The 23,407-nt window shown below is 44.7% G+C and overlaps 1 protein-coding gene and 1 non-coding gene across 3 annotated transcripts in view; both read right to left on the bottom strand.

The window, feature by feature from the left end:
- Positions 1-4,986: 4,986 nt before the first annotated feature.
- TRNAS-CGA (transfer RNA serine (anticodon CGA)) lies at positions 4,987-5,059 on the bottom strand. Its single transcript has one exon. It is a non-coding gene; the product is annotated as a tRNA-Ser (tRNA).
- A 3,751-nt stretch (positions 5,060-8,810) lies between these two features.
- Positions 8,811-23,407, bottom strand: part of LOC146208354 (MFS-type transporter SLC18B1-like) — a 94,916-nt gene continuing 80,319 nt past the window's right edge. For both annotated transcript variants that reach the window (XM_084592885.1, XM_084592888.1), the window contains exons 10-14: positions 21,795-21,883; positions 19,572-19,667; positions 18,450-18,527; positions 18,280-18,373; positions 8,811-9,262 (exon numbers count right to left, since the gene is read on the bottom strand). In XM_084592885.1, coding sequence (XP_084449011.1) covers positions 9,134-9,262; positions 18,280-18,373; positions 18,450-18,527; positions 19,572-19,667; positions 21,795-21,883 — 486 coding nt within the window. In that variant the 3' untranslated portion in view covers positions 8,811-9,133. The remainder of the gene's footprint in view (positions 9,263-18,279; positions 18,374-18,449; positions 18,528-19,571; positions 19,668-21,794; positions 21,884-23,407) is intronic.

Here is a 23,407-nt window from a genome sequence, read left to right as displayed (position 1 = left end):
TGACATCGCTACTCGTGCCCCCACCTGGAACGGTCAGTGTTTCATACACAGTATTTGACAGACGTTCTTTAAAAACCACTTCAATCACGTAGAATTCCCTGCCCTTACGGCGTGGTTCAGGTGTCCCCGGAAACTAGTGTGACAGCTAGGTACTGCGCCTTTCCTTTCCTGTGAACCAACTATTTATTTATCACGCAGTATACTCCAAGGCGCCCATAGTTCGTTTCCTGCCCTCTAGAAGCCCCCTGAGTCCACCACAGGTCATGGAGGCGCTGATAGATTGCGCCGTCCCTGCTAATGTAGCACGTGCGACGTAGAGGGTTCAAAATCCGCAAAGTCTTTTGTTTTGAGAAGGCTGCTGCTGGTGGTGGTAGGCATAGTGCCTGCGCAGGTCAGAATCGCCAGTCGGCGCCTTTTTTTTTTCTTTTTGCGAAGACCTGTCCTGAATTAAAAGTAAATGTATGAAGCCTCGTCTCTGCCAGCGTACATAACGCAGCATTGTATTATAGCGGTAGCTCCGTTCTCCCGGCTTCAACTCCGGAGTTCTCCAGGTGTCGGAGAATGACTTTCAAGGCCTTGCAAGGTCAAACTGGTATTGGTGGTGATTTGACTAGTCTGCGTGTTATGCATTAACACTGAAAGTAAACACTGAATTCGAAATGGTCCGGTTCGAACTCTGGTACTCGGTTTCAGTAGCCGGGAGTGCTAACCACTGAGCCACCGCGGCGGGCGGTTTCAATCCATATAACCAGGTTTATGGGGGAGGGGGGGGGGGTTACTACCTCCCCTATTCTTTTTTCTTCACCTCCTTTTCAATGAGTTAGTACAGGAACCTCCAATTTGGAAAATTTTGTTTTAGGTTTGAGGGCATGGTGGAAAGAGGAGAGAATTGGGATAGGGAAGACGAAGGAAGGGTACGATACAACAGGTGGACCGTGGGGGATATTAGATAGGGCAGAACTCGTTGGACTACGGTTGCCAGATTAGATCGAAAAAGTGGAGCTGAGGATGTTGATTGACAGAACGGATCATTCCATCCGCTCACATGGCCTGAACCCGTCATCGACAAAGGCTGCTGTCTCCGGAGTACACCAATGATAACCCAAACCCTACCCCACAAATCGCACTGATCGTCTATGATTCTTTTAAAAACACTTATGTAGCCTGGGGGAGGGCAGAAGAGTTCAGGATCTCGCTACAGAATAGATATTCAGCTCTAACCGAGGATAGCGACATTGCCCTAGAAGCAATGAACGATAATTTCAGAGATAGCATTACTGAGTGCGCTATAGAAGTAGGCGGTAGGATAGTTAGAGAGGATACCGGTAAGCTGTCTAAGGAGACGAAAGATTTGATTAAGAAACGCCAGAGTATGAAAGCTTCCAATCCAACAGACCAGATAGAATTTGCCGAGATATCAAAGCTAACCAATAAGCGCAAGGTGGCCGATATAAGGAAGTATAACATGGAGAAAATTGAGCATGCTGTAAAGAACGGGGGAAGCCTTAAAGCGGCAAAAAGAAATTAGGCATAGGCAAAAACCAGATGTATGCGATAAGGGACAAGGAGGGCAACGTCATCACGAATATGGACAAGATAGTCAAAGTAGCCGAGGAGTTCTATACACATCTCTACAGTAGCCAAAGTAGTCAGGACCGTAATGAGATTGGCGGTAGAGAAAAACACCAGTGACGAAGGACGAAGTCAAGAAACCATTAGAAACTATGAAAAAGGGGAAATCAGCTGGAGAGGATCAGATAACTACAGATTTGTTAAAGGACGAGGGGAGGGGGGGGGGGGGGAGGGGGATATCGTGCTAGAAAAACTGGCAACCCCCAGTCGAAAAAAAACTACAGAACTGTGTCAAAAATACGGCAAAATATCCTGTAGTTCTGTCATAACCATCAGGTTTTTCTGTAGTTCTATAGTACTTTTCTATAGTTCTGTAGTTTTTCTGTAGTATATTTCTGTTGTCTGTTGTTCTGTAGCACTTTTCTGCTGTAACTACAGAAATTTCTGATGTTACTACAGAATGTTCTGTTGTCACAACAGGTTTCCCGTCAAAACCCGCACAGAAATTCTGTCAAAACATCAGAAATTTTTCTGTAGTTTTTTCCGACTGGGCCTGTATACGCAGTGCCTGGTGTCATCGATGGTACCGGAACCATGGAAGAATGCAAACATTATCCTCATTCATAATAAAGGGGACTCTAAGGACCTTAAAAGTTACAGAATTACAGACCAATCAGCTTACTGTCTGTTACGTATAAGGCATTTACTAAGGTAATCGCTAATAGAATCAGGACAACCTAGACTGCCATCAAGCAAAGGTTCAAGCAGGTCTTCGGAAACGGTACTCTACTATCGATCATATCCATAACATCAACCAGGTGATGGAAACATGCTCGGAATATAACCAGCCCTTATACCTAGCATTCATTGATTACGAAAAAGCATTTGACTCAGTTGAAACCTCGGCGGTGATGGAGGCATTGCGAAATCAGGGGGTAGACGAGCCTTACGTGAAAGTGCTGGAAGATATGTATATAGTGGCTGCACAGCGACCATAGTTCTGCATAAAGAAAGTAACAAAATACCCATAAAGAAAGATGTTAGGCAAGGAGACACAATCTTCCCAGTACTATTCACAGCTTGTTTAGAGGAAGTATTCAGAGACTTGGAATGGGAGCAGTTAGGGATAAGGGTAGATGGAGAATACCTCAGTAGTTTGCGATTTGCTGATGACATTGCCTTGCTAAGTAACTCAGGGGATGAACTGCATATAATGATTGATGACCTAGACAGGAAAAGTAGAAAGGTAGGCTTAAAAATCAATATGCAGAAGACTAAGGTAATGTTCAATAGCCTCGGGAAGGAACAGCAGTTTACTTTAGGTAGCGGAGTGCTGGAAGTAGTAGGCGAATATGTCTACTTAGGACAGGTAGTAACCGCAGATCCGGACCATGAAAAGGAAATAACAAGAAGAATAAGATTGGGATAGAGCGCATTTGGCAAGCCCTCGCAGATTATGACTAGCGCCTTACCGGTATCGCTCAAGAGGAAATTATAGAACAGTAGCATCTTACCAGTACTCACCTATGGGGCTGAAACGTGGAGGAGGTAAGCCTCCCCCGCGGTCTAACCCGTGCAGAGGAGGCGGCGCTTCGGAGGATTAGAGTTGGGGTGGCCCTAACACCAGCAGTGATCCGAAAGTGGCCACAATTTTGGTATTTATATCCACACCCTGGGTGCCCCATCTGCAAGTCTAGAAATATAGAAGCTGACATCCATCACCTACTGTGTCCAGCGTTGAAGCCAACGCGGATCCGGCACCTGGTGGCAGCTGGCCTCTCCCCCCATAATCCGCAGTCATATGCTGTGTGGACACTGGGACCGCATCATCGTTCACTCCTCGATTTCATTGCATCAGCCAACCTTTTTTCATTTATTTGACCACACCCTTCATCCATCATAACATTCCTTTTATGCCCTGAGGCAATAAAATTCGCAAAAAAAAAATAAAAAAACCAAGAGGGTTCTACTTAAGTTGAGGACAACTCAGAGGGCTATGGAATGAAAAATGGTAGGGGTAACATTAAGAGATAGGACGCGTGCAGAGTGGGTCAGAGAAATAACTCAAGTTACCGACATTCTAGTGGAAATTAAGAAGAAGAAATGGACATGTAGTGCGAAGAGAGGATGACCGATGGTCGCTTAGGGTAACAGACTGGATTCCAAGGGAAGGAAAGCATAGCAGGGGGCGGCAGAAAGTTAGGTGGGTGGATGAGGTTCGCAGAAGTTCGCAGGAGTCAAGTGGATGTAGCTAGCACAGAACCGGGTTAATTGGAGAAATATGAGAGAGGCCTTCTTCGCCCTGCAGTGGGTATAGTCAGGCTGATGATGATGATGATGATGATGTAGCCTAAATACCGTTGGAGATCACAGGACCTACCACACTGCGCTCGGAAGGGTTCATTATTCAAGGCTTTTGCTGCTAAGGAGGAACATGTACTGCCTTTCGAAGGGGTATCGCCATGTGTAAATAAAGTTTGAGCTCACGGCAGCCAAGAAAATGCCGCATTCTGTGCATGATGAACTGATTTGCATTTTTATTTAAACACATTGCCTACCATATACGTATTTAGTACATATTTTTCACAATATGTCGCTGTCACTTTTTTAAAGCAGGGATATCCGTAGCAGAGAGAGAGGAGAGAGAGAAATATATTTCGCGACCCATGTTCGGGTCGCTATTTCAAGCGCCGATGAGTTAGGCTGTTGCTCGGGCGGTACGGTTGTTGCCTCCACACGTCTGTGATGTAGGCGACGAGCACACAGCGTTGGGCGTAGTGCGTTACGTAGAACGGTCCAGATGTCCTAGCAGTAAGATACGTGGGGTAGAAAGAGTTTGCGTTGGAAGTATAGTGCAGTGACCGACTAGCGCGTGGGTAGGTGCAATAAGTGTGTGCAAGGGCAAGGGCCACATACCTGAGAGCGGGAACGCTGTTAGCGAGGAAGAGTATACGCTTTATTTGTACACGTCAGATGGTAGTGATTTAACGTATTGTTTGGCGTCAGCCAATCCGCGGCAAGAGAGGTGTATTTAGAAGGAGACGGCGAAAATGTCGTCGTAGCACAAAACAGGCAGAAAAATTAGACGAAAAATCGTTAGGCCTACGACTGTAAAATATTTTGTTCACACTCGACGAAAACTTACAGGCGTATATATATATATATATATATATATATATATATATATATATATATATATACATATATATATATATATATATATATATATATATATATATATATATATATATATATATATATATATGAAGGAAAGAAGCCAACAGTCGGCGAGGCCAAGGAAAGCGATGGTACTTTGTCTTTTTTTTTAATGTTTACTTTGATAATCACAGAAATTAGTAATGTAATCTCTTTAGGGGAAAGATAATTAAACACAAAGTAGAAGAAAAAACAACGTGCCGATGGTGGGAACCGAACCCACGACCTCCGAATATCGAGTCCGGCGCTCTTCCAACTGAGCTACATCGGCTTTTTTTTTTCTTTATTTCCGAGGTATACATGAACAACAAATTGTCACACTTAATAAAACACTTCAGCTGCCCTTGAACTGACGCGTGTGAGGTTAAAATTTCTTCAATTTTACCAGGTCATCCAGAACTTCAGCCCACTGTGGTGGGTCGGGGAGCGAGCAGATACATTCCCGTAGATAAACAGCACTTTCAACAAAATTTTCAAGTACACTGCGAATGTTAATATCTTCATGCCTTACTTGCATCCGTGTTTTCCACAAGCTGTGGAGGCCAGGAAGCATTATTAAATCATAGGGTACGTCTTCGTTCTCCGCTGGTAAAAGCCGGATGCCATAAGGGTTTAGTGGTAGCTCTTTTTTAATTGTTCTTTGTAGCACGTCCCAATGAAATACTGCATCCCAGCAGTCTAAGAATATGTGTTCAATTGTCTCTGGCTTCTTGCAAAGCAGGCAGTTTGTCGTCCAAGGGACATAGATTCCTTTTTCGTGAAGCCAGGTTTTGACGGGTAGAGTGTTCGAGTGCAACTTAAAAAAGAACGTTTTGGCAGCCGGTCGAACTGGCATCCTCTTCACTCGTTTTAAAATATCCTGCCCTGGGCCTCCACGGTAGGGCTCTCGATACAAAGGTGCCGGCAGCATTATTTCCACTAGGTCCTTATACAGCTTTTTCTTGCCAACACTGTACAAATATTCACGGGAAAAACGCACTTCTAACAACTTGTAAGAGAGAACTACCTCGCGCAAATATCCTGTGACAGCACCACGCATGTTTTCACTTGAGGAGACAACAAATCCGGGTAACAACAGCCTTTGCAGCCGCACTTGCATGACTGTTCTTAAAAAGGTGTCATTTTGGTCGCGAAGAAAAAAAAAGCGCGATACCACTTGGCGCAGAAACAAATGAATCAAACCGACTCCTCCGCTTTTTAAAGAAAAAAATAAATTCGTTCGCCTCGTCTTTTCCCAGGTCGAAGCCCAAAGAAAAACCGCAAACACACGATGAATTTTTTGAATGGCAGTTCGTGACGCACATAGAACATTCATTACATACCATATCTTTGAAATAATAATAAAAAAAAAACATTGCAGATGAACGCGCGTGAAAAGATTGACAGTTGCCTTCCCTTCCATGCTTCCGCTTTCTCTCGCACTCTATTTGTTTCTTCCTTCCAATGTAAGCTAGGATCGCGATAACATTGTAGGGGCACACCCAGATACTGCATTGGCACGGAAGACCATTGCAATCGGGAGAAAGAAGCCAGTTCAGCATCCCATAAGCCGTGCCAAAATCGGAGCTTTTTTCCCAGTTAACCCGACATCCAGTCTGTCACAAAACTTTTCAACAACGTTAACCAATTCACAAATGCTTTCTCTGTTTTCACAAAATACTGCAATGTCGTCCGCGTATGCAAGTAGCTTCACATGAGCCGATTGAAGCTTGAAACCCGAGATGCATTCATTATTGAGAATGGCCAAGCATAATGGCTCGAGATAGGCTGCAAAAAGCAGAGGAGAGAGTGGGCATCCTTGCCTCACCGAAGAACGCACTGCGAGACTGTCAGTGAGATCGCCATTCACTATAATACGCGTCGAGCAGTTTGCGTACGCCATTCTCACTCCCTCCACGATTACCGAGCCCAGGTTACAATGCTCTAGAATGGAGAAAAGGATGTCGTGTGATACGCGATCGAACGCTTTTTCCAAAATCCAGCTGAATCATGGCAACCTGACTTCCAAGCGTGTCTACACATTCCAGTACGGTTCGTGCCACATGTACATTTGTGGCGATGCTGCGACCTCTTATGCCGCACGTTTGGTGCGGTCCGACTAATTTGGCTATTACACTCTGCAATCTCTTCGCTAAAACCTTCATGAAGATTTTGTAATCAACATTTGTCAGGCTTATTGGCCTATAGGACTTCACCAACAGGCGTTTCTCCGGATCATCAGTTTTTGGAATAAGTACTGAGCTACATCGGCCGCTGTCCCCCCCTGCTACTTGCTTGCGTATTTATGTTGTCTGTATACGAACCTTGAGAGTGTTCACCAGCGCCACCCTCAGCCATAGCTACACAAATAGAAGAAAAAACCGTCTTTCGCCCTCGCTCTTGATCACGTTCTACGTGACGCTGGCGGTAACAAAGGACGTTCTACGTCCGCCGCTATGGCTGAGGGTGGCGCTGGTGAACACTCTCAAGGTTCGTATGCAGACAACACAAATACCCAAGCAAGTAGCAGGGGGGACAGCGGCCGATGTAGCTCTGTTGGAAGAGCACCGGACGCGATATTCGGAGGTCGTGGGTTCGGTTCCCACCATCGGCACGTTGTTTTTTCTTCTACTTTGTGTTTAATTATCTTTCCCCTAAAGAGATTACATTACTAATTTCTGTGATTATCCAAGTGAACATTAAAAAAAAGACATAAAGTACAATCCCCAACGCTTTCCTTGGCCTCGCCGACTGTTGGCTTCTTTCCTTCATGTATTATAACGAGCATCCTCATTTCCCCTTAATTGATCCGCTTATATATATATATATATATATATATATATATATATATATATATATATATATGCGCTGACAAGCTCTTTCAGCTTTTGATATGAATAGACCCCTCAGTGATTGACGCGAGTTGCATATGTGTCGGTTCCTAAGTAGCAGACATTAAGCTTCAGCTTCGAAGTTATGCTACAAGGTTTCAGTTTTACCACGTCTGACAGCATTTCGGGCGGGGCTTGAAGTTTTGGTGGCATATGACGTTTGTGAAATTACGACATTAAATTTGAAAGAATGGGGAGGACTCTCAAAGTTTGTTAGAGTAGACGCGGTATATCCGTTAATACCGCCTTTTCATTTCTCGATTTAAAGTTTGTTTTTAAGTTCGTTTTTGAGGAACGGAAGGCGCAGTATCTGCCTCACTTCTCGGTGGAAACCTACACTTTGCCGCGTTCCGAACACTTTCGACAAAAATTCGAGCCGAAACTAGGGTACGGCGAAGGCTTTTCGCCCATACGAGCTGTAATACACTCTCGCGTAAAAGCTGCTAAAGCTTGGTATTAAACGGACTACATTACGCATGCAGAAACACAATATGTTGCTTTTTTTAACAGAAGGCGTTAGGCCAGTTAAAGTTTGGCTATGTGAAGTTCATAGCCCCGCAGCTCTGTCATGTGTTGTTTGGGGTTGTCTTAGATGACAGGATTAAGGCTTCTGTCCTCTGCGTCAGCTTTCTAAGCAAAAAATCGCGAGCATGCTACTGACAAGTGGTAGTTGGCAGGTCACATGGCTGAACGGTGATTGGTCAACGGATGGAGTGACGTCACGAGAAAACTTCACATGGCCGATTTTACAGGAGCTTTTTGATTAGGAGGAGATAGGAATTGAAGATGGGACACTCTAGTCGCGAGTCAGACATGTTACCCCAGGCCACGCAGGCACCTTCGTGCGGCTTGTTTGAAGCGGGGCTCTATCTCTCTCTCGGGTGGTCTTGAACATAATGGGGTAGCTTAAGACTGTTTCAGTCACTACGTGTGACGTAACAGGAGCACAAATTAAGAAATTACTGATTATTCAGATCGCATAGTGCATGTGTCGGTTAGGGCTGAGTGTACGCAAACGGGACCCCTAAGAGTAGTCACAGACGGAAGCAAATGACACTTTCGCGCCTTACCTTTAACGGCGGAGCTTAAGTGTTCTCCCAGTTCGCACGACTGCTCCGTACACAATTGAGCTGGCCGCAAGAAAATTCAACCTTACATAATACAACATAAATGCTTTTATTAAAGCACAATTCGAGAAACACTTTTCGTGGTTTCGTGTTCAGTGATGAATGAGACCAGAAAATCGTGATGCACGTCAGATGTAACACAAGATTGGGATGAACGCTTTCAAGAAGCACTAGTGGTCCCAGATCGAGTGAGGCGCATCAGCACAACCATCGTCACTTGCGATCACAGACAGAATTTCTGGTCGAAAGTATTAAACAGTCTTAAGGTGGAAATCACAATCACAGGTTCTTGGCAACCGGAGAACCTCTCTGGCACACCAATTGTTTCGCGTTTGCAATTGTCAAACGTCACGAAGGCTGGGGCATTTGGGCTTTGTCTTCGTCCTCTGTTGCACTGGGTTGCATCAGCGATGGTTTCCGTGGATCTCTGAACAGCGAGTAATCAAGGTGCAGCCATACGACGGCCGTCACAATGGTCTGTGAACAAAGTGTAAATTATGCTTGTAAAGAACATACATTTTGTCTCATGGAATGGTTCAACATTAAGCTCTAGTTAAAGTTGAAAAGGTGGAAGCGCGAAGATAGGCAGATGGATTTATTGAAAGGAAAAGGCAGAGAGGTTGGCCCGAATAATTCAAATCTGGCCTGCTACTCTGCACTGGGGAAGGGGAAGGAGAGGAGAAGGAAGGTCATGATGGGTGACGATGTGGGAGAAGGCATATGAAATATATATATATACAGACACAGCAGCTTGCTTTACAAGCGCAAATCAAGTCCGCTGGCGCTCAAATAACGGCAAAGAGCACGCACTGCCTGGACGCCCTTCCCCTAGTCCTGCCAAGCGCCCAGCAGCAGTTCCTCCGACAGAGGCTTCTTATCTAAACGCTTCAAGGAAGCAGCTAGCACATTTATTTCGTTCGCATACTCTGGGCACACCAATAATACATGGTCCACAGTCTCTGGGATGCCACAAGTTGAACATTCCGGTGAGTCCATCTGTCCAATTAAATGTAAGTACTTGCGCGTGAAAGCCACGTTTAAACGAAGTCTATGTATCAAGCATGCTTGATGACGCGGAATATCACGCGGAACATTAAATTTAAATGTTCGATCGAGCTTCTTAGACGGATGTGTCGGGCGTCTGGTTGATCCCAGTAAGCTGCTGTAGCAATATTCATACAACTCTTTAGAAGACACGTCGTATCCGCTCTTGAAAAAGGCACAGCTGTTTGGAAGCCATTGATGAGTGCGCTTTTCGCTTCAACATCGGCCTGCTCATTCCCATGGAGGCCGCAGTGGGTAGGGATCCATTGAAACATTATCATGTGGCCTTGCAGCTGGGCAGATGTGATGAGCTCCATAATGTTTAGTGCCAGGGACTGATATGCAGTGTGGCGTAAGAAGTTTTCCAAAATTTGTAATGCAGTCTTCGAGTCCGTGAATATACACCATTTTTGAGGTGGTTTCCCACATATATAGCGAATAGATTGCCTAATGGTTACAAGTTCGGCAGCGGTTGATGTAGATGTATGTCCCAAAAGGAAATGCAGAGTCGTTTTCTGAGCTGGTATGACCACAGCTGCAGCGGATGCCTGTGCTGACACAGATCCATCGGTGTATACGTGAATATAATTGGAAAATTCTGACCAGATGTGTGCCAGAGTAAGTTGTTTGAGTCCACTTATTGGCACCATTGATTTCTTTAGTATTCCGGGAACACGAAGGTGCACCAAAGGTTTATCCATCGTCCATGGTGATTGGGTGGGACGATATGGGAGGGCATATCCTGTCGGTACTTGCGACTGATGGCAGCGGAGTGCACTTATAAAACTGCAGTCCGGCCTCTCATCCAGAATCTTGCTGAGTGGGTGAAAACGGTGTCTTGTAAGTGCTCGTAAATATACACGAAGTCGTTCGTGTGACAAGTATATGGACATTGGGCGAGCGTGTGCCTCTTCAGTTGTGCCTTTGTTAGAGGTGCATCTGGGCAGTATAAGGCATATTTTCAGTGCCTGCGCTTGCACGCTCTCTAAAGTCCGCAAGCAGAAAATGCTCATACTAGAGAGTACTCGGAGACTGTACCGGATGTAGCCAACAAACAGAGCCTCGTAAAGCCGTATTAAGGAGCGCTCAGTTGGACCCCATTTGATGCCAGCTATGTAACGAAGTACATGGCAAAAATTAATTAGCGTTTTCTTAACCATAGCAATATGTTTCGACCAAGATATCAGTGGTCAATAATTACTACCAAGAATCTGTGCTTGAAGACGTATGGTATTACGACTCCATGAAGGGTAATTCATTCATTTCATTTATTAATACTGTCAGCCACCATAAGGGGCTGTAACAGGAGTGAAAAATACAAAACAAAAAATGAGCAATATAGAAGACGATGAAAATCAATAGTCAATCAAAAATTGTCTCTGAATACACACACAAACAAAACAAAAATGAATTACACAGGAATCAGAACAACAGCCATCCTACACAACAGCAATAGAACCTCATCACCCTGTGGTAGAGCCATAGATGAAATTTTCTAAATGGCGCACAAATTCAGATAATGATGATGATCGAACAGCAGAATCTGGAAGAGAGTTCCAGTCCTTACAAGTTCGCGGGAAATAACTAAACTTGAAGCAATTATTTTTTATAGCCGGCAATGGAATGAACCTACTATGACGATGCCTTGATGTCTCATTAGTTTTGATCTCAAAATAGTCTGATTTATTAATTTTTAGGTAATTATTGATAATGAGGTAAAGAGTTTTGTGTCTTTCATACCTGGTTCTGCTTTCTAACATTGGTAGTTGGGCTTGTTGGCAGAGGTCTGTTGAAGAATGGTTACGGCGGTATTTATTATAGGGTAGCGGCTGACACATTTTCCCGTAAACGCGATCACTGCACATTTTTCTGCCGCTAAAAATAAACCTTGACGCCGTAAGTACATCGATGTTGATGACACAGCTCGTTGCAGTCTCGCACGTAGTTGTGGGCGCGTCGAACCAGAGGCCCAGATGGAGATGTCGTCAGCATATGCACTTATGTGGATGTTAGTTGGCAGTTCACTCACCAGGCCAATTAGCGCAACGTTAAATAAAGTTGGGCTGAGAACTCCTCCCTGTGGAACTCCACGATCGACCTGAAAGCGGGTAGTATCTCCTCCAGGCGTAGTCATGTAAACAGAGCGGCCGCTGAGATAGCTTACAATCCACAAGTACAGCCGGCCACCAACTCCCACGTCGTCAAGTCCATCAAGAATAGCTTCATGGAGGACGTTGTCGTAAGCTCCCTTTATATCTAAAAATGCAGCAGCTACTAGTCGACGGTGACGCTTTTCGTGTTCTACTGTCGCCACAAGGTCGATGACGCTGTCAATGGAAGAGCGTCCGCGGCGAAATCCAGTCATCATATTCGGATAAAAGATCATTACTCTCTAGATACCACTCAAGTCTTGCCAGCACCATGCGCTCCATAACTTTTCCAACACAGCTTGCTAGGGCAACTGGCCGGTATGAGGTAAGTTCGAGAGGAGGCTTTCCAGGCTTCAAAAGAGCAACCAGGCGGCTAATTTTCCAGTGTTCAGGAACAGTACAAGAAGCCCATATATCACTGAAATATTTAAGTAGTGCAGTTCTACCATCCATGCCTAGGTTTCATAACGTTGAATAAGTAGTCTCGTCAGGACCAGGTGCAGATGAATGCCGACAAGAAGCAAGAGCGGCGTCTAATTCAGCTATTGTAAAGGGCAGGTCGTATTGATCATTCGGCGAAGGTGGTGCAAAAACCTCTGAAATTGGTAACTGTGCCTGGTTTGTGCCCACAACCATTTTACAAAAATCTTCAGCTACGTCAACTTCATTGCGGCGTTGGTAAAGGGCCAGGGCACGAAAAGGGTGCCTTTCTCGCGGAGGTGTGCGCAAGCTTCTCGCAACATGCCAGATACGCGACAGGGGCTTACGGGGATCCAGTGATGAGCAGAACTGTCTCCAACGTGGTCGTCCTAACCTCTCCAGGTGGCGCAAAACTTGTCGTTTAGCTCGGCGAGACAGTGCGAGATCTTGCGCGGATTTCGTTCTTCTGTACTTCCTTTCAGCCCGCCGACGGATCGCGCGGAGCCGCTCGAATTCCACGTCGATGCTGGACACTGACACCGGCACACTAACATAGCGAGTGTTCTCACTGAGAGAGGAAGTAATGAGTCCCTCTATTTGAGATGGTGACTGGAGGTCCACGCTGGAAGTCTCCACCGCTGCCCTAAAAGCGGGCCAGTCTGTGTATTGCACACGAGGTGAAGTGGCAGGTGCAAACCACTTGATGCATATGTACGTTGGTATGTGATCACTCCCATGTGTTTCCACATCACTACACCAAGAAACGGAGGGATGGAGGATTCTGGAAACAAACGCCACATCCAAGCAGCTGCTGTAGGTTGTTCCGCGTAGAAACGTCGGTGAGCCGTCGTTTATATTGACAAGATCTTGCGTATGCATAAAGTCTGCCAGGTCTCTTCCTCTATTGCTCATTATGGCACTACCCCACTGAGGGTGGTGAGCATTAAAGTCCCCCACAATAATACGAGGAGCTGCACAACACTGGATTGTTGAAAATAGATATGATTTGTCCAAGCCATCCCTCGGTGGAATATAAGCGCCAATTACAGAACATACTCGTCCTTTCAGGTTTAACGTCAAACAAATGTAGTGGTTCGTGTTGTGGGGCTGCAGAGCATGGCGGACGTGCGCAATGTCTTGGCGTACACATACCAGCACTTTGCTTGTTTCGTCTGCTTCTCTAGACCATAGCAGAACATATCCAGAAAGGCGGAAAGCAGCCGGCATGTTGGGCTCACAGATCACAATCACAGGAAAGCGGTACTTCTGTGCCCGCGGTCGGAAGTCACTCAGCCGACCACGCAGGCCTCGGGAATTCCATTGCATCACTACACTGCGACGCAAGTGCATCGTCACAGAGGTGGGGTTAGTTTGTTGCTCTATTGCGAATTATTGCAATGCCGCCAAGAGCGGCTCAAATACGTCCAAAAACTGAACAGCAAACTTTGCTGTTTGCGTGTTGATGCTGGAGAGCAGCACCCGCATTGAACGAACCTGCTGTTTCAGCATATCTTTTACATGCTGGCTGTCGGGATTGTCGGAATTTTCAGCACGTGTGGCGATCAAACTGGGATGGGGCCTGGCGTTGGCCTTTGATGGTAGAGCAGGCCACTCAACATCAGAGGCGGTAGGTAATACAACAGCTTCTGTCTGATCCTTGGCTTGTGACACTGTCTGCGACATTACAGCAAGAGTACTCTTAACGGGATTAGACTCAATCTGTTGTGGCACCTGAGCTGACGTTAAGTATGACGTTGACTTATCCAGGCTAGGCTTGCCTTGCGATTCCTTGCGTCGGCGTCGAGAACGGTGCTTGCGACGACGAATAGAAGCGGCCGCTTCTTGACGAGTTGAGTTATCTCTCATCATCTTTTTTAGTATACGTTCTTCGTTCCGAATTTTAGGACAGTCCTTAGCCGTCGCTTCATGGGCACCCGAGCAGTTCGCACGCTTGACAGTCTCCGTCTGGCATGTGTCACGAGGATGCGTACCGCCGCATCGACGGCAGGATACCTCGTTTCGACAAACGGCGCTCACATGTCCGATCTTGTGGCATTTGTGGCACTGAACAGGTCTTGGAACATACATCCGAACTGGGTGTCTCATATATAGCCCACTTTAACGTGGGAAGGGAGGGATTCAGTTTCAAATACTAATTTAACGCACTTTGAGCGGCCGAAACGATGAACATCCACAGTGCGCGCCGTAGATTTGATCAGCGTGCAGAGATCGCTTCCACTTATCTCGGGGTCAACGTCGGTGATTACACCTGCAGTAGTCTTTTTCCCCTGTGCAAGAAAGGAACGGACCGGCATGTTGCCTAGCGCACAAATTCCTTTCAGCTTGTCCACTGTAGCCTGGGATTTGACATCCACGGTCAGGACATTCTTCCAGAGATTAATTCTGACTTCGTCAACTTCACCGGGAACCAGCTGGTCGAAAAACTGGGTCAGGTGCTGTCTGTTCATCACATTCAGATTCGCCGTTGCCATTGTTAGTACGAAGGCCACGGAAAAGATCCCTTGCTTTTCAGCATTCTTCTTTGGTGTCTCACTCATTACTGATGTTCGGCGCAGCTTCCTTTTCAGGCGGCGCGACTGTACAGGCGTGTAGCTGTTGTCAGAATCCATCTCAGTCACTGCGGAGTCATCTGCCGAGTCTGGAAGCTCCACGTCCGCGACGTCAAGGTGACCCGTCGAGTATGCCGTAGCCTGTTCGATGGTGGTGGGTGGGCACAGGGGTCGTGCGCCCGCCATCCCGAAGGATGTCGAGATCACAAATAGCTCACAGCGATATAAAATCCAGAAAGGTGGAAGAGCGCTAGCTTCAGACGTTCGGAAACCTCCACAGGCTTTCAGACAAGGCTTGCATACAACAGGCCTTTCCTGCAGGCACCAGCCGACACTGCTTGAACGTCGTCTTCGTCCTGGAAGCGCGAACGTAGCAATGGCACGAGTAATAGATACAAATTAAGGGAGGTTGAAGAAACACCTGGGTGTAGCTGGCACGGCGATTCTGGTGGGCTTTGTGCAGAGACATCGCACACCTGGCACCCAACATGGGAATTCCGATGTATAGAGATTTAATATAGGGAATTTTGCGTTTCTCCAGATTATTCTTGGGGGAAACGTAAAATTATTCAGGGATTATTCTTGGCTGCCATCCCGTATCATCGAAGAATTCTTAAAACACAATCTTGAACAAGAGCTTGGATATGGCCTCAGGTGCTACAACTTCTACTTCACGTGTCTGAGCGCGAAATGTTGGTCAACCAACTGGAGCTTTCGCCTTCTTTCTTTAACAAGCTTTCTCTGTCATGAACAGCAGCACTCGTGGGTCAGAAAGCTCGCTTAATTCATGGAGCGTGTACAGAATTTTAGTAATGACGTATTTAGGGGAATTTAACCTTACAGGGCTTCAAGTTGCCACTTATGTTATTGCAGAAGCTGCATTCTTAAAAAAAAAAAAAAGGCGCTCTTAGCAGATTCATGATTAATTTAAACAGCGCGAACACGAAGACAAAGGACAAGATAAAAGAAAGCCACAGTACAAGCGCTGACTCACAACTGTGCCTAAGCCCTTTACTCCAAGGCGCAGATAAACACAAACATGAAGAAAACGAAACAATCATGTGAAACAGCCCCTGGGTTTACCTGCTGCACAAAAAGTCACTCAAAAAAGACACCTCTTTGCTTTCTGGTATCACATTGCCATTCATGTGAAACAATGAAGAAGGAGAAGAAGTGCACTCCTAAGTTTGACCAGGTTAGGATTTTGTATCACCGCAAAGGAAAGATGACGAGAGAGATAGTGGAATCATATTTTATTTCAACGGACAATAAGTGTGTCAGCAAGACTTCTCTTGCTCTTTCAAGCGAATAGGTGTAATTTTTGAGTGACTTTTTGTGCAGCAGGTGAACCCAGGGGTTGTTTCACGTGATTGCTTCGTTTTAATCATGTTTGTGTTTATCTACGCCCATGGAGTAGTGAGTTGTGAGGCAGTGCTTGTAATGTGGCTTTATTTTATTTTCTCCTTTGTCTTCGTATTCGCGCTGTTTAAATTAATAATGAATAACTACCAACTCGCCCAGCAAAGTATCTTGGTAATACTCTAAGCAGAGCAGCGCTTTTACTTTTGGCGATAATTTTGTTGCAGCTCCGACGAAATTAGTGCTCTCATACATTTGACCAATGCTTTACCAGTTACCGGGGCCTCAGCTGTTCTCAGGTATTCACGAGAGCAACTTTCTCACTGCGTATTCTTATGTGCGCTTGCACTATTATCAGCTTATGTGCCATATCACGGCCACTGCTCGTATTTTGCGCAAAATTAGACGTGAGAATTGATATCAGGAGGCGTATCTAGTGCAAGTGGTAGTAATGTGCGTGGCTTGATACGGTTACACACGAATGAAGCTACTAGTAATAAGGGAGTAAATAAGTCAGTGAGATCCACCAAAGTGCAGCCATACGGCTACAAAGGAAAGCCATACAGCTTTCTCAGAAACTTCGTAGTTAAAGAAAAATTTGTCCTGGTCCGGGAATCGAGTCCGGGACCACCGTCTTTCCGGGGCAGTTGCTCTGCCACCTGAGCTTACCAGGACGGTCACCAGAACAGGCCTAGGACGAGAGCGAATTTATCTATAACTCGAATGGTGTTTGTCAGATATTTAGGGGGAATCTCCCAAAGTGGAGTAGATTTGTAATAAGGTAGTAATTACTCATTGACATCCGGCTGCGCTTGGGTGGATGTCAATTCTTTTAAATATTTGACCAAAGAAGCTACTGGCATACGAGTTTAGGTCACGGCTGGTTGGGTCCTCTGCAAGTTTAGATGAAATAATGCTTATGCATAACTACAACTAATAATGATCAGTATGAGAACACCAGTAAACAAGCATTGCGAGTTTCTACCAAGAGAACGGCAATGTAATCGACGGCCATCGAAACACATACACAGTCACTAGCTAGAGAAATTAGCGACAGTAACGGAGGTGCCAATGCTACGCTTCCTGAGCCGAGATAACCACAGATAACCACCGAGATAACCACATCTCTTGGAAGAAGGCAGCAGAGCAGGTAACAACACAAAGCATAAGAAGCACACACACGCACACAAGGACAACGCTGCACTGACTATATTAACTATATTATTATATTAACATTATTATATTACATTATATTTTATATTAACAATATTATATTATCATTATATATTATTATTATTATATTAACATTATTATATTAATATATTAACTAAATTATTACATTATATTAACTATATTGACAAGAAACCGCACTTCTCCACAGTTATTTAAATGGATTTGGCTTGTCCTGTAATGCTCACGATGTCCGTGATTGGCTAGTCTGGTAGTGACGACAGCCAACGGAGATACGAATGGCGATACAGCCAATTAGAAAGCAGAGACACTTTTGTGAATTTAGTCCCATGCTTAAACGGGCATAGAGTTCTAAACAAGCTGCAGAATGCATTCAATATATGACGAATCTCATTGTTGTCAGGACTCTTGCAACATAATTAACGCATGCCCGTAGAACGACTCATTAACCTTCTATATCGTTCATAAATTTGTGGATATACTAACCCACGTGACAGACGTGCGCGTCATGGCTAGTTTTCCTGCACACAATCCACGAACAGCCTTAAGAGGTCTGTTTCTTCATTTATTATTCAAAAGTTATTTCGAGGAAAACAACTGAATTTTGGACCACACTGATGAGTGCTTGCGTAAATATTTAATCCCGCAAGAAATAACCAGGAACTAAATACAGTTTCGAATGAAACAATTGATGAATAAAAACCTGCTACATGCGATACGCATAAATCGATGCTAGGTAGACGAGGGACAGCAAACTTACCCAGAAAGCCAGGACGCCAGTGAAAATCATCGATGAGAATCGGAATCCGAGTTTCTGAGTCGTTAATCCCGCCAACGGAGAAGTTACGACGGCGCTGGACAAGGAAGAAACCATTTTTTAACGTGCACCAGACATCTGTATTGGACATTTGAAGTGTTCATGCTCCTTACCCGACGACCATGAACTGGTATGTGGCACTTGTGACGACACCGTGCGTTTTCTCGCTGTCCGGATATCCGGCATTTTCACTGGAAAAACCAAGACTGATATATTGAGCGCTGAATTTCTCTACACGCTCTTCTTATAGAAGAAGACTTTCCTCTTGCCTCTGGGCCTTTAAACGAATACCTTTCTTTTTTTTTTTTTCAGTTTTCTTTGCTCATTCTCTGAATATTTTAAAACTTAATCTCCTATGCTAGGATGCAGTTACACAGGAGTCAATAGAGAGATTTAGCACACCGTGATCTGCGATCCGCTACCGTGATCCGCCACCGCGCGTTCCACTGCGCATGCTCAGACCACTTTGATACCGATATATGGCGCCACATAATAGATGCAGGTACATAGACCTGCCGCATTGCAACCAATCAGCTTGTGCGCCCCGCCCATGAGTGGTAGAGGGTTACAGTGGCGGATCGCGGACCACGGTATGCTAAATCTCTAATAACTGTCAAGTGTGCTAATCGATTTCAGCAGTGCGCATGTTCACATGTATTCGTCGCTTGTTCAAACAGAATTAATGGCCCACGAAACAATTTTGTATTTACCTATACACCCTGCCACTGCCCACGTGTGTTGATCTCATATGATTCACATAAGGTTCAGCCCTCTCATTTACAAACAGGCTCTTCTTTCTTTGTTAATAAATCTGATCAGTAGAAGACCGGTTACATTGCGGGCAAAAAATTATCATTTTTGTTGCAGTACCGCAGACTGCTAAAAGAGCGAGTGTCTTGAAAACGTCCCTCACGAGGGCGTACTGCCGTACTTTAGCGTGCAAAATGACTGTCATGGAAAGTCATGCAAACGATATCTTGATAATTTCAGCTAAACTTAATTTTGTGAATAAAGCAAACAGTTAATCAATCGACAGAAAAAGTTTCGATTCAATCTATGTCAGAAATATTAGTTGGCATAAACAAATATTTTCAGATCATAGACTGGATTGGAGTCCGCTATTGACATGGTAGCTTTTGAAATATTTAAGCAGGCCCGTCAGGTAGGTGAGACCTTATATGCGCATAAATTATTTGTTTTTGTTTAATAAATATGCAGATTATGGTGGTACTTACACGGCATATCTAATAGCGTGCATGTAGGGGCTGACATATGTGGCAGACAATCCGACGCCTATGAAGACTTGGGACATGTACACGAAGAACAGGTTCCTGGAAGCAAAGCATGGTGAAAAAAATGACTGCCTATTTAGCTTAGTGAGGCCAAATACAAGTTAAGTGCGCTTCCGCTTCGGTTTCAGTTTCGGTTTCGGGTCGCCCATACTTATTAAAAAACAGTCGTAACCTAGCGCATTATGTTAAACAAGAAATAACACAGACGTAAAGCTCCGCTTTAACCAAATCATACGGACTTGCTACATGGCCTTGGAGTAACTTGCTCCCAGGTTAACGATGAGTTCGATTACACCTCAGAAGTACTGCCAAAATAGGCCCCTCCTGCCAAATTGGTCGTGTCACAGGGTCTAGTGACGTCATGCAATCCGCCGATCAATCAGTGCACCTGCGTGTCCCTTGTGAACTACTATCTGCAAGAGGTATGCTTGTAAGGAGGACCGGACAAATAAACATCGACGGAATGCAGGAGCGGCGTTCCTCGCGAAGCGAAAGCGTTGTTTTGCTTGGTTTTGCTTTGTTATAGGCTTAGGTTTAGATATTGGGCAGACATGATTTTAAAGTGTTTAAAGTGACTGTGGAGTAAAGGACGCCGTCAACTACAAGAGGGAACACGTAATGCTGTATCTGCCGTCAAAGGTTAAGTCAAGTGCTGCTACACTATAGGTGACACCAGGGTTAAGCTATATAGCCACACTGTGACCTCTGGCTTGTTCAAGATCAAGCTTCCTTCCAGACTGACTTTAGCTGATACACGGCGTAGTGAAGCTCTCGTTTCAAAAGTAGTGGTTCCCTGCGCGCACCGTTAATGAAGCAATGTGGTATATGTACGTTAGGAGCGTGGAAAGAGATTTCGGAAATACAGGTGCCGTGACCTTAACCTGCCCAGTATAGTTATAGTAAGCGTTTTCTGTTCCGCATCGTGAATCATCAGGTATGTTGCCTCTGGTCACTTTGATTTACCGCTGTCAGCATCAAGTGCGACAAATGACAGTATAAGACTTTATTGTACACATTTTAAGATAAGACAAACGTAGCAGAGGGATGCGGAATGTAGGAGGGGCGTGTAAGATTCGGAAATTTTTGTCCATCAGAATGACCTCAGCTGACTGGGGACGAGATAATTGGAGAGATATGCAAGAACAAGGCTTTTTTACTATAGTAGGTGTAGTCAGGCTCGTGATTATGGTGGCTATGAAGGTAATATTAGGCATAACAATACATTTATGAATCGTTTTACTTGGGTCACTTTTCATTACTTTTGTAGTCTTTTATTTTTTTTTCAGACTACATTTTGTTCGACAGCAATGCAGTGTTGGTTGAACACGTTACCAAAAAGCTAAAATAAAGGCTTGTCTGGAACTGTAAGCCCTGCCAGGCAGTTGCAGAAGTGGTGTGTTTCTCTAGGCCTTCTCCCCTACCCAGTAAGTTGTGGGAAAGTCTGCGCTGACTGCTCGCATTTCCATTCTTCATTGTTATGATGCACGAGGCATGACAGTCACAAGATGTTTTTTATAACCATTGCATGTCATAAAAGCCAACTGAAGATGTACTTTAATAGCGGATAAAATCTACCATAGACCTAAACTGTGGGCAAAAATTATCCTATAAGGGAATAAAGTAGGTCTAACAGGATCTTTAGCGTTCTCCCAAAAGGGCCCGGGCATACTGCCCTATGTCCAAGGTAGATATCGGTCACTATGTTGGGAATTCTGTACTGCTGACGACAAGGTCACATTCGCCCGTCAGGCTGTAATAATTTATACGGTTATCAATACAAAGAAACATTTAACCGTGACGCCAGGGCTCTTAGGTTAGCAAATAGAGGATAATGAAACCTCGGTTAAAATCTTTTTAACCGCGAGAGCTTCGCACTTTTTTTGTAATCTGTTTTTGAATGATGGAGGTCAAACTCGTGGCTTTGCAACATACTCTGCCGTTATTTGGGAGTGTGCTAAGGGACGCGGTACTCCAGTTTCGTTTTACACTTGACAGGGTCATTTGTGTAAAAGTGGGCACTGGTTATAAGCAAGGATCATGGTAGATCACCGGTTTCCACAGTGCCGCCTAAGGAGCGCAATTTTCAGTACCAGTTATAACAAATGCGGCGTTCACAACGGGCGTTATTACGTGGCGTGAGGAAAGCATATAACAACTTTGTCTTACGGTTCAATCGGTATGATCGATATCGGTCCGACCATGCTGTAGCCTACCACGGATAGCAGCATACTGAAAAAGTTCATGAACGGCTCCATCTGCGTTGAGAGAAAGGGGTAGAAAATAGGCACACACGGGTAATCAGTGCCCGGGTAATCAGAAGGAATAAAATTTGAACAAGTAGATTATTTTTCGACCAAGGAAAACGGCGTATATATTTTTAGGCGTGCTTTGTTTCTACACAAATAATGACGTATGAATAACTACAAAGGTAGCCAGCAAACAGTGACACCAATGAAGGCATAGGTGTGTTTTTTTGTTGTTGATAAATGCTAATAATGTAATCATGGAGACAATTTATTGAAAAAGAGTAGAAGAAAGCAGTCAGAAAGCAATAGTATCTGTTGACTCCTTTCGTATGCTTACTTCATAATGAGCTCCTCGTTTTCCAGTTAAATGGCTAATGAGGGTCTAGAATCTGGCAGCCTTGAAGTATGTGGTAGCCACGTGCGTTAACACAGCACGTTCCACGTCCACCGCTACATTGTGGAGGGTGGCCTTGGCGACCACTATCAAGGATAGATTACAAGCAAGATAAATAGAGATAAATAGCTAAAAATGTAGGATATTGTACGTCCGTCACATTAGCTCAGTCGATAGAGCAGCGGATGCGCAATTCAAAGGTCGCGGTTTCGGATGACACCAGCGGCATGTGGAGTTTTTCTACTTTCTTATCTCATATCCCCATGATTACATTGTAATTAGCGTTCGGCCGCATAACGAAAAAATCCTCTGTGATTTCCTTGGTGTTAGTGGCTTTTGGCTCCCTTTGTACGGTTCTCATAACGAGCCACTCATTTTCCCTACGTGTGTTAGTGGCAGAATTGTAGAATATAGGTGGAAGTGCCCTCATAGAGGGTTAAAATTCGCGCTAGTTGGTTCGTTACGATAAACAAAAGCAGCGAAAACAATACGAAGAGACGAGAAAAAAGACAAGCGCAAGCGTTCGCTTGTGCTTCTCTTTTTTTTTTTTTTATTGCGTCTTCGTGTTGTTTTGCACTGCTTTTGTTAACCGTGACAGCGCTCGTTTTCAACATTCTGCCGCTTTTCGCGCCGTTTTCCCAACGCTATAGTCAAACGGGTGAGTTGGTGGAACATATTGGATGGAAAAACAACGCAAAAGATGAACACCACAGCAAAGAAACACAAGACGAGCGCTTTTTTTTTTAGTAGATTTGTTAACGTCTAAGTTATTTTCATGTTCTTTCAAACGTGTATTAATGCACCGCCCCGTCTGCCCAATGTACACTTGTCCACATGATAGTGGGGTTTTGTAGACTACACCTTCAGCACACGGCACATACTTTGTTTCATGCTTAACCCCACATGCTGGTTCATGTTTTTTTCTGATGCTCAGCTTTTCTTTCCAAAATAGCACAAACACTTTTAAAATTTTTAGGTGCAGAAAAAACAACCTCTATGCCATATCTTTTTGCCACATTTTTAAGATTGTGTGACAGGCGGTGTACATAAGGCAGAACGGCAAACTTTTTCCTTTCCTCCCATTTTTCCGCACCAGGCACCAAGGCTGGACTTTTAAACTTTTTGGCTATCTTGTTACA

Source organism: Amblyomma maculatum, chromosome 1 (assembly GCF_055883805.1).
Source record: "Amblyomma maculatum isolate TAMU_Amacu chromosome 1, ASM5588380v1, whole genome shotgun sequence".
In the NCBI taxonomy this organism is placed as follows: Eukaryota; Metazoa; Arthropoda; class Arachnida; order Ixodida; family Ixodidae; genus Amblyomma; species Amblyomma maculatum.
This window is presented reverse-complemented; position numbering and strand designations above follow the sequence as displayed.